Below are 18,076 nucleotides of genomic sequence, written 5' to 3'. Positions count from 1 at the left end.
AGGAAGCCAGACTCAAAAGGCTATATAATGTGTGATTCCATTTATATGGAAGTTTTTAAAAAGTAAAATTTATAGGGCCAAAAAATAAATCATTGGTATGAGAGGCTAAAAGTAAGGAGGAAGAATGACTTCGAAGTAGAGTTACCAGGGGGAGCCTGGGTGGCCCAGTCAGTTAAGTGTCCAACTTTGGCTCAGGTCATGATCTCACGGTTCATGAGTTCGAGCCCCGCATCGGGCTCTGTGCTGACAGCTCAGAGCCTGGAGCCTGCTTCAGATCCTGTGTGTCTCCTTCTCTCTCTGTGTGCCCCTCCCCCGCTCATGCTCGGTCTCTTTCTCTCTCTAAAAAATGAATAAATGTTAAAAAAAAAAGATACAAAGTAAAGTTACCAGATTTAGTAAATAAAAATACAAGACACCAAGGGGTGCCTGGCTGGCTCAGTTATCAGAGCATATAACTCTTGATCTCAGGGTTATGAGTTCAAGCATCACGTTGGGCATAGAGCCTACTTAAAAAAATAAAATAGGGGAGAGCCTGGATGGCTCAGTTAAGTGTCTGACTCTTGGTTTTGGCCCAGGTTATGATCTCACAGTTCATGAGTTCAAGGCCTGCATCAGGCTCTGCATTGACAGTGCAGAGCCTGCTTGGGATTCTCACTCTCTCTCTCTGACCCTCCCCCACTCACTCTCTCTCAAAAGTGGATAAACATTTTTTTAAAAACAAATAAAATGCTGAGGCGCCTGGGTGGCTCAGTCGGTTGAGCATCCGACTCTGGCTCAGGTCATGATCTCGCACTCCATAAGTTTGGGCCCTGCGTCAGGCTCTGTGCTGACAGCTCAGAGCCTGGAGCCTGCTTCGGATTCTGGGTCTCCCTCTCTCTCTGCCCCTCCCCCACTCATGCTCTGTCTGTCTCTCTCTCTCTCTCTCTCTCTCAAAAATGAACATTAAAAAAATTTAAAAATAAAATGCATAAATAAAAAAATTTATTTTAAAAAAACAGAAGACACCGAGTTATAAATTTAAATTTCAGATAAACAAATATTTTTTAGTGTAATTATATCTCATGCAATATAACAGGTCTCAAACTGTGGTCCCAAGACCAGCACCATTAGAGTTAACTGGGTATTTGTTAGAAATGCAAACTCTTGGGGTGCCTGGGTGGCTCAGTTGGTTGAGTGACCAACTTCGGCTCAGGTCATGATCTCACGGTCCGTGAGTTGGAGCCCCACGTCAGGTTCTGTGCTGATAGCTCAGAGCCTAGAGCCTGCTTCTGATTCTGTGTCTCCCTCTCTGCCTCTCCCCCACTCGTGCTCTGTCTCTCTGTCTCAGAAATAAACATTAAAAAAAATTTTTTTTAATGCAAACTCTCGGGGCACTGGGTGGCTCAGTTGGTTGAGTGACCGACTTCAGCTCAGGTCATGAACTCTTGGCTCATGGGTTCAAGCCCCGCATCAGGCTCTGTGCTGACAGCTCAGAGCCTGGAGTCTGCTTCATATTCTGTCTCTGCCCCTCCCTGATTGTGCAGTCTCTCTCTCTCTCAAATATAAATAAACCTTAAATTTAAAAAAAAAGAAATGCAAACTCTCAGGCCCCATCAGCCCTACTAAAACAGAAACTCTGAGGGTAGGGCCAGAAACATGTTTTAACAAGTCCTCCAGGTGATTCTCATGTTATGATTTGTGAACCACTGCTCACTATACCTGTCACTGGCAAAAAAGAACTGTAAGAAGCTCATACAAAGAGAAAGGGGCACATAAGCCTATTCAATAAATCAATTCACCATCATCAAATACTAACTGAATAGCCAAAGGATGTGTAGTAAATTCTCTGAGAAGGTTCTAAAGCAGTGAATCTCAACTGAGGGCAATTCTGCCCACAGAGGACATTTGGCAATGCCTGGAGACATTTTGGTTGTCACAAACACAAGAAAAGCCTACTGGCATCCAGTGCATAGAAGCCAGGGGTGCTGCTAAGCATGCTACAAGGCACAGAGCAGCCCTCAAACAACAAAGAATTATCCAGCTCAAAACGTCAATAGTGCTGAGACTGAGAAATCTGGATTATAGGGTAAAGATTAATCAAAACATATTTTATCCCAAAGGCTTTAAAAATCAAAGACATTTTTATGAACATGGAAATAAAAAGTTTAAAAAAGTTATGACAAAACATAATTCAAGGTTTCTCACAGTAAAAATACTACAATTATTCTGAGAAGAATTTACAGGGACTAGTGATACAAAGCTAATACATCACTTTGATGGTAAGAAGCACCTATATGATGATTAATTTTTCTCAGAACTTATGTGAGAGAATAATTTGGAGATGATCAGTTTGAGAACCATATGCAAATTAAAATGCATCTGCAGACTGTATGACCAGAAAACACACATGGCCCAGGAATCATGGAACTTGAGTTCTAGTTTTGTTTTGGTATTAGGTAGCTGTGTAATTTAGCACAAGTCACTCCATTATCTAAGCTTCCATCTGCTAATCCGTAAAATAAGGAGGTTAGACTATTGAAGTCGTATCTAAAACCCCTTGCAGCATTAACATATGTCTATGTCAAAAAAATGAACACAGGAAACATTCAAAAAAGTTTTTATAAGATATGAGCGGGGATGGCATCATTATATTCCCTGTAGGGTAGTTTTGTTCTGACTTGGGGGTTTTTGATTCTTGTGTTTAGAAGGTGTGAAACAAAGTTGTTTAGCTTTTCTTATTTATTCATAATAGCTATATTAACAATTCGTGTTCATTGCAGATAAATCAGAATATACATACATACATACATACATACACACATATAGATAGATATCCACCATTCTTTTTCATTAAGTAACATTCTAAGATGAATTATAGCAGGAATGTGTTAAGATGGTCTAACAAGAGTCGATTTTATTTTTGCAATTAAAAATTGAAGTGAAAGGGGCGCCTGGCTGGTTAAGTTGATAGAGTATGCAATTCTTGATCTCAGGGTTGTGAGTTCAAGCTCCACACTGAGTGTAGAGATTACTTAAAGAGTGTGTGTGTGTGTGTGTGTGTGTGTGTGTGTATACACACACATATAAAATCATGGGACACCTGGGTGGCTCAGTTGGTTAAGTGTCCAACTCTCGATTTTGGCTCAGGTCATGATCTCATGGTTTGTGAGATCGAGCCCTGCATGGGGCTCTGCGCTGATAGCAGGGAGCCTGCTTGGAATTCTCTCCTCCCTTTTTCTCTGCCCCTCCCCAAATCATGTGCGCACACATACACAACACATGTGTGTTTTCTCTCAAAAATAAACATTTAAAAAATATATATCTTTAAAAACACTGGAAACATTTTTTAAAAATTGAAGTGAAAAAGCTTAGAAAATTACTGTTATACTTTGTATTCATGTGCTTAAGGAAGATTACATTATTATTTCACATAATAACTGTCATGCTATTTAAGAGACGAAAGCCCACAACCCTTTCTCTGAAAACATATATTTTAGTTCAGTATGAGATTAAGAGTAATAAAAAGTGTATAAGCATCTGTATACTTACAAAATATAAAACTATAAATATACAATCATAATAATGTCATGATTCCATCTTCAGATGTTCTTAAGTTGAAAAAATATATAATTTCTTATTTTTTATAAAAAGAAAAGTTAAAGGGACAAAGTGACTATATTAATATTTCAGAGTCTTTATTGCCAAATGTTTCAGTGTGTCTGCTCCTATCTCAGTGTTAGAAGTAATTTTCTAGAATTCCAGTCAACAGCATTTGAAATCACTGATGTCCAAGGACTAACTTACTTTAATATGATGTACGCCATTCAGTTTTCCAATCCGCTGCTCAATGGTCCAAACACAGGAACCACATGTCATCCCCTTAACAGAGATGGTGACCAAATCCACAACCATACTTCGATCCAACTTGATTTCTTCTTTACATTCCTATTAGAAACAATGAACTAATTTCAGCCATGGAAATAATCCTTCTTCAACTTTACCCCCCAACCTTCTCATCTGAAAATATTTTATTAATAATATATGGTTAGCATTGTTTCCTCTCATCTTGTTTCACTCCCACCTAAAGGCCTTTGCTTTGGCTATTCCCTTGGTTTGGACTTTCTTCTCACAGATGTCTGCTTAGCTAACTTCCTCATCTATTTCAAGTCTTTACTCAAATCTAATTCTCTTAATGAGTTTTACACTGAATAACCTGTTGCAATCCACATCCCTTCCACACACATACACTCTGATTTACCTTACCTCTGCTTTATTTCATTTTTTTCATAGAATTTATCTTCTTCTAATACACTCCATTAATTACTTACTATGTTTATTGCTTATTACTGGTTTTCCTGTGGTGGTTTTAAAATATTCTCACAAATTCTTTGTTACTCCTTCCTTCAAGAGGTGGAATTTAACTCCTTTCCCCCTGAGTGCGGCCTGGGCTCAGCGACTTGCTTCCAGACAGAATATGGTAAAATAGACAAGTATGACTTCCAAGACTAGGTCATAAAAGGCACTATGGGAGGGGGAAAAATCATTGTGGATTCCTCCTTGTCCTCTCTCTTGAATGGCCTTATCTGGGGGAAGCCATCTGTCATGTCATAAGGACACTCAAGCAGACTTATGGACAGGTTTGTGAGGCAAGAACTTGAGATCTCCTGCCAACAGCCAGGTAAGTTAACCATCTTGGAAGCTGATACTTCAGACTTAATTAAGCCTTTAAATGCCTGAAGCCCCAGCCGACATACTGACTACAACCTCATGAGACCCTGAGCCAGAACCACCAATCTAAACCACTCCCAAATTCATGACTCACAAAAACTGTGATATAATAAAGGTTTGTTGTTTCAAGCCACTAAAGTTTTAGGCAATTTGTTACACTGCAATAATTAACTAATACACATCCCACTGGAATGAAAATTCCATGAAGGCAGGAATATTTTTTCCCACTGATATTAGTTTGAACCATATGAAACTGCCATTGTTGTTTATCAAAATAGTTGAATATTGCCTATTTCATATAGATCAACCTAATATATCCCATGGAAACAGTGTTTTCCTCTTCTGAGAGGAACTAAATGGTCAGGGGATAAAGGTGGAAAATTTCAGTATGTAACCTTTTGTACCTCTTTTTAAAGTTGAGATATAATTGACATAACATTGTATAAGTTTAAGGTATACAATGTGTTGGTTTGATATATTGATATATTGTAAGGATTACCTCCATTAGCTAACACATCTAACAGGTCACTTAATTACCACTTCTTGTTTTGTGGTGAAAACAATTAAGATCTAGGGGCGCCTGGGTGGCTCAGTTGGTTAAGTGTCTGACTTCGGTTCAGGTCATGATCTCATGGTCCGTGGGTTCGAGCCCTGCATCAGGCTCTGTGCTGACAGCTCAGAGCCTGGAGCCTGTTTCAGATTCTGTGTCTCCCTCTTTCTCTGACCCTCCCCTGTTCATGCTCTCTCACTCTCTGTCTCAAAAATAAATAAATGTTAAAAAAAAAAAAGATCTAGTTTCCTTTGTATCTTTTGAATTTTGTACCATGAGAATGTATTCTCTCTCTCTCTCTCTCTCTCTCTCTCACACACACACACACACACACACACACACACACACACACTCACACAAGTATAGTGGACCTGAAATAACAGAAAACAATAATAGGGATGGGAGTTTATTATAGTTGAGACATTCTGAGATCCCTTGTCTTTGTTCGGAATGTATAAAGAGAAAGAGATAAACCTTAGATTTTGTTAGGAATATATGTTAAAAATTTGAAGGTAACTGGTGGGAGACTAGAAATACAATATATAGCTTTCAAAACAATAGAGGGAAAAAGAGAATAAAGAATATTAAATAAACCAATACAGAGCAAGGAAGATAAATGAAAATTTCAAGAAACAACTAAGAACATCTTTCTATAAAACTCTTCTTTTTAGAGGCTAGTGTGAAATGATTACAATAAAGTAGCACTAGAATCAGGCTTAAGAAATTATTCAGGAAAAAATTAGAGACTTCCCAATGTATATCTGAGGGCCTCTCTTAGAGTACCATAGATTATTCGTGTTTAGGGTATTAATTAGAAAATGTTAAATTATTTAAGAAAAATTATATTTGTAAGAATACATTAGCTCAATCTAAGGAACTTGCAAATAATACAGATTTGCAAAAAAAAAAAAAACTATTTTGCAAAGATTTCAAATTATGTAGAAAACACCATTTTGTATAAGGAAGAGGAATATTGAAGTAAAGTAAAACTGTTACCCAAACCAGTGATGAGAGAAAAGAAGAAGAGCAGGAAATAATCAGTTATTATTAAGATGCTATCAGCTAAAATTGAAGTACAAATAAAAATACAAGTCTTATCCAATATTCATTAGAGGGTTCTCCATGCCCTTGGATAAAGATCCTGTTTTGTGACCATAATCAAAAATTAGAGACACTGAAGTGTTTCAGACTTGTCAAAATTAACAACGGCCAACTACAGAACCCAAAAGTGGGTTACAAATACTATGATTTATATTGACTCTATTTTGCCCCCAAAGACATTTCCTTTAAAAATGCTAAACTACAAGATGGATTTTTTTTTAAATAAGAACGCTATGTAAAAATATCTCTAGAAAGACTCACAAAAAAAATCAGCAATATCATGGTTACCTCTAGGGAGGAAAAGAGACTGGGCGGTTGAGGGGGCAAGCTTTTGCATTTTAAGTTATGTCAATATAAAACCAATTAAAATTAAATAAAATTTATGAGAAACTATGTAAACTGAAACATTTCTTTGCAATAAATTTACTCCAAGTGGTATAAAAACACTTACTACATCATCTTAGCTTTGTAAGCTCTGAGAAACAAACAGAAACTGCTGCAGAACCACATCCTCTGCTCCTAACAAAGCAGGTAAGTGGACTCCTTACTTCTTTGATGGATTTCTGTGGAGCTTTGAACAACTGGACCATCAATATAATTTCCAAATATCTAAAATCGCAGAAGTTCCTTGAGGATAATTTGTTTTCAAATGTTAATTGGTTTTCAGCACATATTTTTCATTATATGTATTATTTTTTGAGATATAATTCACACTATAAAATTCACCCTAAGATGTATAATTCAGTGGTTTTTAGTAATACAATTCAGTTTTTAGTAATATTCACAATGATATGCAATCGTAATGACCATGTAACTGCAGAACATTTTCATGACCCCCAAAAGAAATCCCATACCTATCAGCAGTCACTCCTCAGTCCCCTTACAGCTACTGGCAAACATGAATCTACCTCCTATCTCTATGGATTTGCCTATCCTGGTTAATTTCATAAAAATTGATTCATTTAATATGTGGCTTTGTGTGTCTGAGTTCTTTCACTTAACATAATATTTTTAAGGCTTAACAATGTGTAGAATGCAACTGTACTTCATTGTTTTCACTTATTTGATGGCATCCTTTGAAGCAAAAAAACCCTAATTTTGGGGCTTCTTGGGTGGCTCAGTCAGTGAGGTGCCCGACTTCAGCTCAGGTCATGATTTCAGGGTTCATGAGTTCAAGCCCACATGGGGCTTTGTGCTGTCAGTGCAGAACCAGCTTCGATCCTCTGCCTCCCTCTCTCTGCCATTCCCCCACTAGCGCTCTCTCTCTCTCAAAAATAAATAAAACATTTTTAAAAACTTAATTTTGATGAAGCCAAATTTATCATTTTTTTTCTTTCATTGCTTTGCTTTTGATGTCCTATAGAAGAAACCACTGCCACACTGAAAGTCGTGAAGATTTATTTCTATGTTTTCTTCTAAGAGTTTGGTAGTTTCAGCTCTTACATTTAGATCTTTTAATCCATTTTGAGTTAATTGCTGTATATAGTGTGTGGTAGAGATCTGAGTTACATTCTTTTACATGTGGATGTCAAGTTTTCCAAGGACCATTTTTTTAAACAGCTTTACTGAAATACAGTTTGCATATGATTCACACATTTAAGGTATAGAATTCAATAGGTGTTATATTCAGACATGTGCAACCATCACCATGGTGAATTTTAAAACATTTCTGTCACCTCAAAAAGAAGCCCCATACCCTTTAGGTATCACCCTCCCACCTAAACCTCCCACCCCCATTGCCAGGCAACCATTAATCTTTCTGTCTGTATAGATTTTCCTCTTTTGGACATTTCATATGAATGAAATCATATAATATGTGGTCTTTTGTGACTGGCTTCTTTCACTTAACATAATGTTTTCAAGGTTCATCCATGTTGTAGCATGTGCCAGCATTTCATTTCTTTTTTATGGCTGAATTAAATTCCATGGTATGGATATACCACTTTGTTTATCCATTCAACTGATGGACATTTAGGTTGCTTCATCTTTTGGCTACTAAAAATAAGGCTGCTATAAATATTTATGTATAAATGTTTGTGTTTTCATTCATCTTGGATAATAATTAAGAGTGGAATTGCTGGGTCCTGTAACTGTTTTAATTGAGGAACTGCCACACTGTTCCCCAAAGCAGTTGTGCCATTTTACGTTCCCACTGGCAGCATATGAGGGTTCTAATTTCCCCACCTCCTCACCAACACTTGTTATTATCTGATTTTTTAATTCTAGCCATTGTAGTATATGTTAACTGGTGCCCAAAAGTTTTTAATTTTGATGATGTCCAATGTATCTATTTTGTTGTTGTTGTTGTCGCCTCTAGTCATTTTTTTAACTGAGATATAACTGACATGTAGCATTATTTTACTTTTAGGTATAAAACAAAATGATCTGATATATGTATATATTGCAAAAAGACTGCCACCATAAGTTTAATTAACATCCATCACCATGCAGCTAATTTTTTTTTCTTATGATTAGAACCTATAGTCATCATGCTGTACATTACATGCCCAGGACTTATTTATCTTAAAACTGGAATTTTATACCTTTTGACCACCTTCACCCACTTCACCCACCTCCAAAACCCACCTCAGACAACCCACCGATCAGTTCTCTGTATCGATGAGTTTGGTTTTTTCATATTCCACATATAAGTGAGCTCACATGGAATCTGTCTTTCTCTGACTTATTTCACTTAGCATAATGCCCTCAATCCACACTGTTGCAAGTGACAGAATTTCCTTCTGAAAAGAAGGAATGGCTGAATAATGTATGTATTTATACACCACATTTTATTTGTCCATTCATCCACTGATGGACACTTAGGTTGTTTCCATGCCTTAGCTATTATAAATAATGCTGCAGTGAATATGGCAGCGCAGATTATCTTTGAGACGGCAATTTCATTTCTTTTGGATAAATACCCAGAAGTGGAAATGCTGGACTGTTTTTAATTTTTCTAATTTTTAATTTAAAATTTTAATTTTTAATTTTTTAAGGACCCTTCATACTCTTTTCTATATATTCACTTTTAAAATGTAAAAACTTAGAAAAGCTTAAAGAAAAAAGCTTTAAAGCTTAGAAAAGCTTAAACTCACCATTCTGTCTTAATTTCATTCAACTATCATTCATTATGGAAAAATTGTAATTTATACTGTGACTTTACCTGAAACAGGTTCATAATTATTAGTCTATTTGTGTTATTTACCCTTTTACTTTATTTTTTATATTTATGTTTATTGAGATAGTTGACACACAATGTTACATTAGTTTCAAGTATACAACACAGTGATTTGACAAGTCCATATGTTATGCTATGCTCACCACAAGTGTAGCTACCATCTGTCACCATACAACACTATTACAATACCATTGACTGTATTCCCTATACTGTATCTTTTATCCCATGACTTATTCATTCCATAACTGGAAGCCTGGTGTTATTTACTTTAATTAATTTCTTTGTTTTTGTAATCTTTACATCCCATGTGGGACTCAAATTCATGACCCTGAGATCAAGAGTTGCATGCCCTACCAATGGAGTCAGCCAGGCACTCCCAAGTTATTTACTTTTAAAGTTACAGCTAAAGCTATTACAAATACGATAGTTAACAATTCAGTTGTGCCCACTAATTCTTATGAAACTAGTATTAAATTATTACCTATTTTTACATAGACTTACAATACTTACTCAATATAAGAGAATACATTTTGTCTAATTTTGGAGGTTTTTTTATTTTTATTTTTTAATTTACATCCAAATTAGTTAGCATATAGTACAACAATGATTTCAGGAGTAGATTCCTCAGTGCCCCTTATCCATTTAGCCTACCCCCCCCATCCCACACCCCCTCCAGTAATCCTCTGTTTGTTCTCCATATTTATGAGTCTCTTATGTTTTCTCCTCCTCCCTGTTTTTATATTATTTTTGCTTCCCTTCCCTTATGTTCATCTGTTTTGTATCTTAAAGTCCTCATATGTGTGAAGTCATATGATCTTTGTCTTTCTCTAATTTTGTTTAGCATAATATCCTCCAGTTCCATCCACATAGTTGCAAATGGCAAGATTTCATTCTTTTTGACTGTTGAGTAATACTCCATTGTGTACATATACCACATCTTCTTTACCCATTCATCCATCGATGGACATTTGGGCGCTTTCTATACTTTGGCTATTGTTGATAGTGCTGCTATAAACATTCGGGTGCATGTGTCCCTTCAAAACAGCACACTTGTATCCCTTCAATAAATACCTAGTAGTGCAACTGCTGAGACATAGGGTGGTTCTATTTTTAGTTTTTTGAGGAACCTCCATACTGTTTTCCAGAGTGGCTACACCAGCTTGCATTCCCATAAGTTTTGTTTTTAATGACCTGAAGCAGCATTTATTCCAGGTTAAAAATTCATGATCTCTAATGAAGCACACTGCCAGAGATTTTCACATTCTGATAATCTATGATTTACAATCTACTGTAAAAATAAGTTGTCACTGCCTTATGAAACTCTATCATCCTTCCTCCAGCCACAACAGCTGCTGTCAGTAGGATAAAATCTGAATCTCTGAATGAATGATAAGCGAAATAAGAGAAGTAATAGTAGACCTGAATTAGTTTAGAGGAGTTAGAACTAGCTAATCCAGCTCAAAAAAAAAAAAAATTCTCCATACTGCCTGAATTTACTATTATAAATATTTGAGATTTAGAAATTACATCAATACATCTATTTCCTTTTTCCCCAAAGTTTTATTATGAAAAATTTCAACCACATGTATAAGCTGTAATAGTACAATGAACATCTATCTGTATATCCTCTGTATGAATTCAACATTTGTTAACATTTTGTTATATTAGCCCTATTTTGTTCTGAACTATTTGAATATAAGTTTTAGAAATCCTAATACTCTAACGTGCATTTCCAAAAAATAAGGACTCCTGAATAACCACAACATTATTACCAAAGCTAAGAAAATTAATGATTGTACATCATCTAATACAAATTCTCTACATGAATTTCCCCAAATGTCCCAAAAACATCTTTCACAGCTTTTATTTTTCCCAAATCAGGATCCAGACAAAGTTCACACACTTAATTTGGTTGTTTCTTTTTAGTCTCATTTAATCTACAACAGCCCCTATCCTATCTCTTTTCCCTCATGAAGTGACTTTTCCAAGAATCCAGGTCAGTTGTCTTAATAGATAGTATCTCCTCAGGGGCGCCTGGGTGGCTCAGTCAGTTGAGTGTGCGAGGTTGAGCATCCAACTACCACTCAGGTCACGATTTCATGGTTCATGAGTTTGAGCCCCCGCATTGGGCTCTTTTCTGTCAGCATGGAACCTGCTTCAGATTCTCTGTCCCTCTCTCTCCCTCCCTCTCTCTCTCTCTCTCTCTCTCTCTCTCTGCACCTACCTTGCTTGCTCTCTCTCTCAAAATTAAACAAACATTTTTAAAAAAGAGGCATTATATTCTCTTTTCAAAGTACCAATTCCTCTTTGATAGTTTAAGGGACTCATAGCTAACATTATACCTCCTAATACCTACAAAGCCCAGATGGGACAGGAAAGACAGGTACTTGTGAACAAATGATACTTGGATGAAGGGAACTCACAGTCCCAAGGGAAAAGTCCAAAGTAGGGTATTTAAGAACAACATAAAGACATTAGGGGCTAGGGAGAGGGTCACTCTCCATAGCAGTAATGGGTATAAAAAGGGAAGTAGAATAATGTCTAAAACAAACAGACCCTATCAAAATATTGGTTATGGTCAGTCCTCTGCCTTAAAAAGGAGACTCTTTTGGGGCACCTGGGTGACTGAGTCAGTTAAGTGTCTAACTCTTGATCCTGGCTCAGGTCATGATCTCAAAGTTTGTGGGTTTGAGCCCCATGTTGGGCTCTGTGCTGACAGCACGGAGCCTGCTTGGAATTCTCTTTCTCTGCTCCTACCCCACTCATGCTCGCTCTTGTGCTCTCTCTCTCTCTCTCAAAATAAATAAATAAACTTAAATTTTTGTTTAAAAAAAAGGAGACCCTTTCTCTTTCCTCTTGTAGCACATGTCTGCCTGCTCTAGGACAGAACACTCAGACTTAGTATTATGTAACTCAGATAAGGTTATGGGTCAAATGTGGCTTTTGAGGGCTGATCTGGGTCCATTACCAAAACTGACTAAATTGTTTTATGGGAAAATGTTAAGTTCAAATTGCTAAACAAAAAAAAAAAAATTTAGAATACAATGCATTCAGCAGATGAAGGCTTGTTTACTTGGTTAGTTAGAAATGTAAAACTTAAACACAGTTTTATTATGGGGTATGTCCCAGACCAAAGTACTAGAGCATCTCTCAGGCTTACTGAGGAACTGAGAGAGAAAAAGCAGAAAGGCACTTTTAAAATAACTGGATAATTCACCTGAAAGTATGTATTGGGGAACGAAGAATTTCTGAGCACGAGTGAAAATTACACTAATACAACCACATTTCTGGTTAAATCCTGATTTAAGCATGTTAAATCATTCATGAATAATATATATTTCTTCCTACATTCATAATTCACCTCCATTTTTTTTCAAAACTTTACTTTAATGGGCCTTTACATGCAAAAGCTCAGAAGAATTCTATCTCCCTCATACTACTCCTATATACATAACTCCAATTGATTTTGTAATGTATGCTATGCCTATCTTTTGAATTTTAAATGTCTCAATGATACGTACAAAGTAAGGAAAACCTTTTGTAACCTCCCATTGCATTTAGCAAAATGACCCAGAAAACAGAGTAAGAGCATAAACAATTTCATATGGTATAGAAAAAAATAGGGGTGCCTGGGTGGCTCAGTCGAGCATCTGACTTCAGCTCAGGTCATGATCTCGCAGTTTGTGGGTTCGAACCCCGCATCGGGCTCTGTGCTGACAGCTCAGAGCCTGGAGCCTGCTTCGGATTCTGTGTCTCCCTCTATCTCTGCCCCTCCCCCGCTCATGCTCTGTCTCTCTCTCTCTCTCTCTGTCAAAAATAAATGAACATTTTTAAAAATGTAGGCTTCTGGGAGATCACAATATCAAAGAACAAATGTGGCATGCAGCTATTAGGAATGAAGTGATTCTGAGAACAGCATCCAACAACAATGAGGGAAATAACTTCTGGTTATTAAAGTATTTTCAGCCACTCCCTAAACACACCTGGTAATTACCACACAGTAATAACATTTTCTAAAAGGAAGAACAGGATTATGACTAGATCATCATCTCTGGTTTAGAAATACAAATTTCATAAGTTGAGTACAAATATGACACATATATATGAAGTCTGCTCAAAACCACATCTTAAAGCTGATCACAGAAGCTCAAAAATTTTTAAATACTTCTAAAATAATTAGTCCTCATAATTTTGGAAAAGTTTCTGGATTAATAAATTATAATCAAGTAAATGCAAATTAAAACCATGATTAATATAATCTACACCCACCAGGTAGATAAAAATTTCAAAATCTGGCAATACCAAGTGTCAGTGAGGGTGTGGAGCAACAGAATCTTTCTTATTCAGCTGATAAGAGCATAAATTAGCACAACCATTATGGAACCTCTCCAGCAATATCTGGTAGAGCTGAAGATATGTATATACTAGAACTTAACATTTTCACTCCTGGGCATATCGCCCTACAGAAGTTTCACCCATGTGCAGAGGAAACATGAACAAGAACGCTCATTGCAACAGTGAAATAATCTAAATGTCTGTCAAACAGAAAATATAAAAATAGGCAGTAGCATATATTATAGTGGAGAAAGGTATAGTAGTTAAAATGAATGAACTAAAATAATGGTTCTCACTGGGAGGGGAGAATTTACCACCAAAAGGACATCTGGCAAAGTCTGGAGGCATTTTTAGTTATCACAACTAGGAGCTAGGGGGAGATGCTACTAGCATCTAGTGGGTAGAAGTCAAGGATACTATTAAACACCCTTAATGAACAAGAAATCCACTCACAACAATTACCTGGCCCCAAATGTCAATAGTACAGAGGATGAGAAACTAGAAATATAAGCAACCACATGGATAAATCTAATCAACATAGTTGAGGAAATAAAAAAAGTTTCACATGGATACAAAAGTCTAGAAACATAAAACATAAAACAATACCATATATTGTTTCTGTATACGTACACATGTAGCAGTATTAGTCAAAATATAAAAATGCACAAAGGAGGGATAAATGCCAAATTCAGGACTTTGGGGAGGGAGGAAGAGAGGCAACTGGAACACAAAGGGGAACTTCAACTATAGATGTAATGCTTAAATTCTTAGGCTATGTACACTCTGGAAAACAGTGTGGAGGTTCCTCAAAGAATTTAAAAAAGAACTACCCTATGACCCAGCAATAACACTGCTAGGAATTTATCCAAGGGATATAGGAGTGCTAATGCATAGAGGCACAAGTACCCCAATGTTTATAGCAGCACTTTCAACAATAGCTAAATCATGGAAAGAGCCTAAATGTCCATCACTTGATGAATAAAGAGGATGTAGTTTATATATACAATGGAATACTACTTGGCAATGAGGAAGAATGAAGTCATGCCATTTGCAGCAAAATGGATGGAACTGGAAGGTATTATACTGAGTGAAATAAGTCAGTCAGAGAAGGACAGATATCATATGTTTTCACTCATATGTGGATCTTGAGAAACTTAACAGAAGGCCATGGGGGAAGAGAAGGGGAGAAAATAGTTACAAACAGAGAGGGAGGGAGATAAACCACAAGAGACTCTTAAATACAGAGAACAAACTGAGGGTGGATGGGAGGGTGGGGCAGAGGGGAAAATGGGTGATGGGCACTGAGGAGGGCATTTGCTGGATGTGCACTGGGTGTTGTATGTAAGCCAATATGACAATAAATTATATTTTTTAAAAAAGGTATACGTGAAAATTTTTAAAATAAAAATACATACATACATACATACATACATACTTAGGCTTTGTAGTGGATATACAATTATGTTACAGGATCCCTATACTCTTTGTTGGCCTAAATTATTTCATTATAAGAATTTTTTATGTTTATTTATTTTTGAGAGAGAGAGTGAGAGCAGGGGTAGAGAGGGAAGGGGACAGAGGATCCAAAGCAGGGTCTGCACTGACAGCACCAAGCCCAATGTGGGGCTCCAACTCAGGGACCGCGAGGTCATGACCTGAGCAGAAGTCAGATGTGCAACTGATTGAGCCACTCAGGTGCCCCTCATTGTAAGAATTCTTAAGGGGTACCTGGATGGCTCAGTCACTTAAGCGTCCAACTTCGGCTCAGGTCATGATCTCACGGTTCATGAGTTTGAGCCCCACTTCGGACTCTGTGCTAACAGCTCGGAGCCTGGAGCCTGCTTCGGATTCTGTGTCTCCCTCTCTCTCTGACCCTCACCTGCTTGTGCTCTCTTTTTCTCTCTTAAAAATAAACAAACATTATTTTTTTTTATTTTAAAGGAAAATAAATGAATGAACCTGGAAGACATTATACTAAGCGAAATAAGCCAGACACAGAAAGACAAAAACTGCATAATCTCACTTATATGTGGAATCTAAAAAAGACAAACTCAGAAAAAGAGACTAGAATGGTGATTACCAGGGGCTGGGGGGTAGAGAAATAAAGAAATGTTGGTCAAAGGATATAAAGTTTCTCACTCATAATCAGGGAAATACAAATCAAAATTATAAGATATCACCTCACACCAGTCAGAATGGCTAAAATAGCACAAGAAACAACAGGTACTGGTAAGGATATAGAGAAAGGAAAACCCTCTCACACTGTTGGTGGGAATGCAAACTGGTACAACCACTCTGGAAAACAGTACAGAGTTTCCTCAAAAAGTTAAGATTAGAACTACTCTACGATCCAAATTGCACTACTAGTTATCAACTCACAGAACACAAAAATACTAATTTGAAGGGATACATGCATCCCAATGTTTACAACATTATCAATGATAGGCAAATACACAAAGTGTCCAAATGTCCACCAACTGATGAATGGATAAACAAGATGCGGCATACTGAAAACACTACATTACATTAACTAACTTGAATTTAAATTTAAAAATATAAATAAAAAGGGGCGCCTGGGTGGCTCAGTCGGTTGAGCATCCAACTTGGGCTCAGGTCATGATCTCACAGCTCGTGAGTTCGAGCCCCAAGTTGGGCTCTGTGCTGACAGTTCAGAGCCTGGAGCCTGGTTCTGCTTGTGTGTCTCCTTCTCTCTCTGCCCCTAACCCACTCACATTCTGTCTCTGCCTCTCTCAAAAATACGAATAGACAGTTCTCTAAAGAAGACATCCAGATGGCCAACGCGCACATGAAAAGATGCTCAACATCGCTCCTCATCAGGGAAATACAAATCAAAACCACACTCAGATACCACCTCACGCCAGTCAGAGTGGCTCAAATGAACAAATCAGGAGACTATAGATGCTGGAGAGGATGTGGAGAAATGGGAACCCTCTTGCACTGTTGGTGGGAATGCAAACTGGTGCAGCCACTCTGGAAATCAGTGTGGAGGTTCCTCAAAAAATTAAAAATAGATGTACCCTATGACCCAGCAATAGCACTGCTAGGAATTTACCCAAGGGATACAGGAGTGCTGATGCATAGGGGCACTTGTACCCCAATGTTTATAGCAGCACTTTCAACAATAGCTAAGTTATGGAAAGAGCCTAAATGTCCATCAACTGACAAATGGATAAAGAAACTGTGGTTTATATACACAATGCAATACTACATGGCAATGAGAAAGAATGAAATATGGCCCTTTGTAGCAATGTAATGGAACTAGAGTGTGTTATGCTAAGTGAAATAAGTCATACAGAGAAAGACAGATACCATATGTTTTCACTCTTATGTGGATCCTGAGAACCTGAACAGAAGACCATGGGGAAGGGGAAGGAAAAAAAAAAAAAGGTTAGAGAGGGAGGAAGCCAAAATATAAGATACTCTTAAAAACTGAGAACAAACTGAAGGTTGATGGTGGGGTGGGAAGGAGGGGAGGGTGGGTGATGGGTATTGAGGAGGGCACCTGTTGGGATGAGCACTGGGTGTTGTATGGAAACCAATTTGACAATAAACTTCATATTTTAAAAAAATTTAAAATATAAATAAAAGGAAAAACAGAAGTGGTATATATATTTATTCTAATATATAAATTTATTCATATATATATAAAATCTTATAATGGAATATTATTCAGCCATATAAAAGAATGAATCTTGTGATTTGCAATGATATGGATGGAGCTAGAGAGTATTATGCCAAGTGAAATCAGGAAGAGAAAGACAAATACCATATAATTTCAGTCATATGTGGAATTTAAGAAACAAAACAAATCATAGGGTAAAAAACAAACAAACAAACAAGAAAAGGACTCTTATCTATAGAGAACAAACTGATGGTTACCAGAGGGGAGGTGGGTAGGGGGATGGGTTAAATAGGTGATGGGGATTAAAGAATGTACTTTTTGTGATGAGCACTGAGTGTTGTATGGAAGTGCTGAATCACCAAATTGTATACCTGAAACTAATATTACACTGTATGTTAACTGGAATTTAAATAAAAACATTAAAAATAGGGTACAAAGTTTCAGTTACATAGAATGAATATCTAGAGATTTAATTTATAGCATGGTGACTATAGCTAATAATATTGTATACTTCAAATTTGCTAAAAGAGATTTTAATTGTTCTCAAAAACAAAAAAGGTAA

The 18,076-nt window shown here is 36.9% G+C and overlaps 1 protein-coding gene across 1 annotated transcript in view; it reads right to left on the bottom strand.

Moving 5' to 3' along the window:
- ATP7A (ATPase copper transporting alpha) overlaps positions 1-18,076 on the bottom strand; it is a 159,697-nt gene that overhangs the window by 87,026 nt on the left and 54,595 nt on the right. The window contains exon 2 of the mRNA XM_049643998.1: positions 3,784-3,924. Within this exon, the coding sequence (XP_049499955.1) occupies positions 3,784-3,891 (108 nt within the window). The 5' untranslated portion in view covers positions 3,892-3,924. The remainder of the gene's footprint in view (positions 1-3,783; positions 3,925-18,076) is intronic.

The sequence above is a fragment of the Panthera uncia genome, chromosome X, assembly GCF_023721935.1.
Source record: "Panthera uncia isolate 11264 chromosome X, Puncia_PCG_1.0, whole genome shotgun sequence".
Taxonomy (NCBI): Eukaryota; Metazoa; Chordata; class Mammalia; order Carnivora; family Felidae; genus Panthera; species Panthera uncia.
The sequence above is the reverse complement of the archived record's forward strand: the minus strand, read 5'-3'. Positions and strand labels throughout refer to the sequence as shown.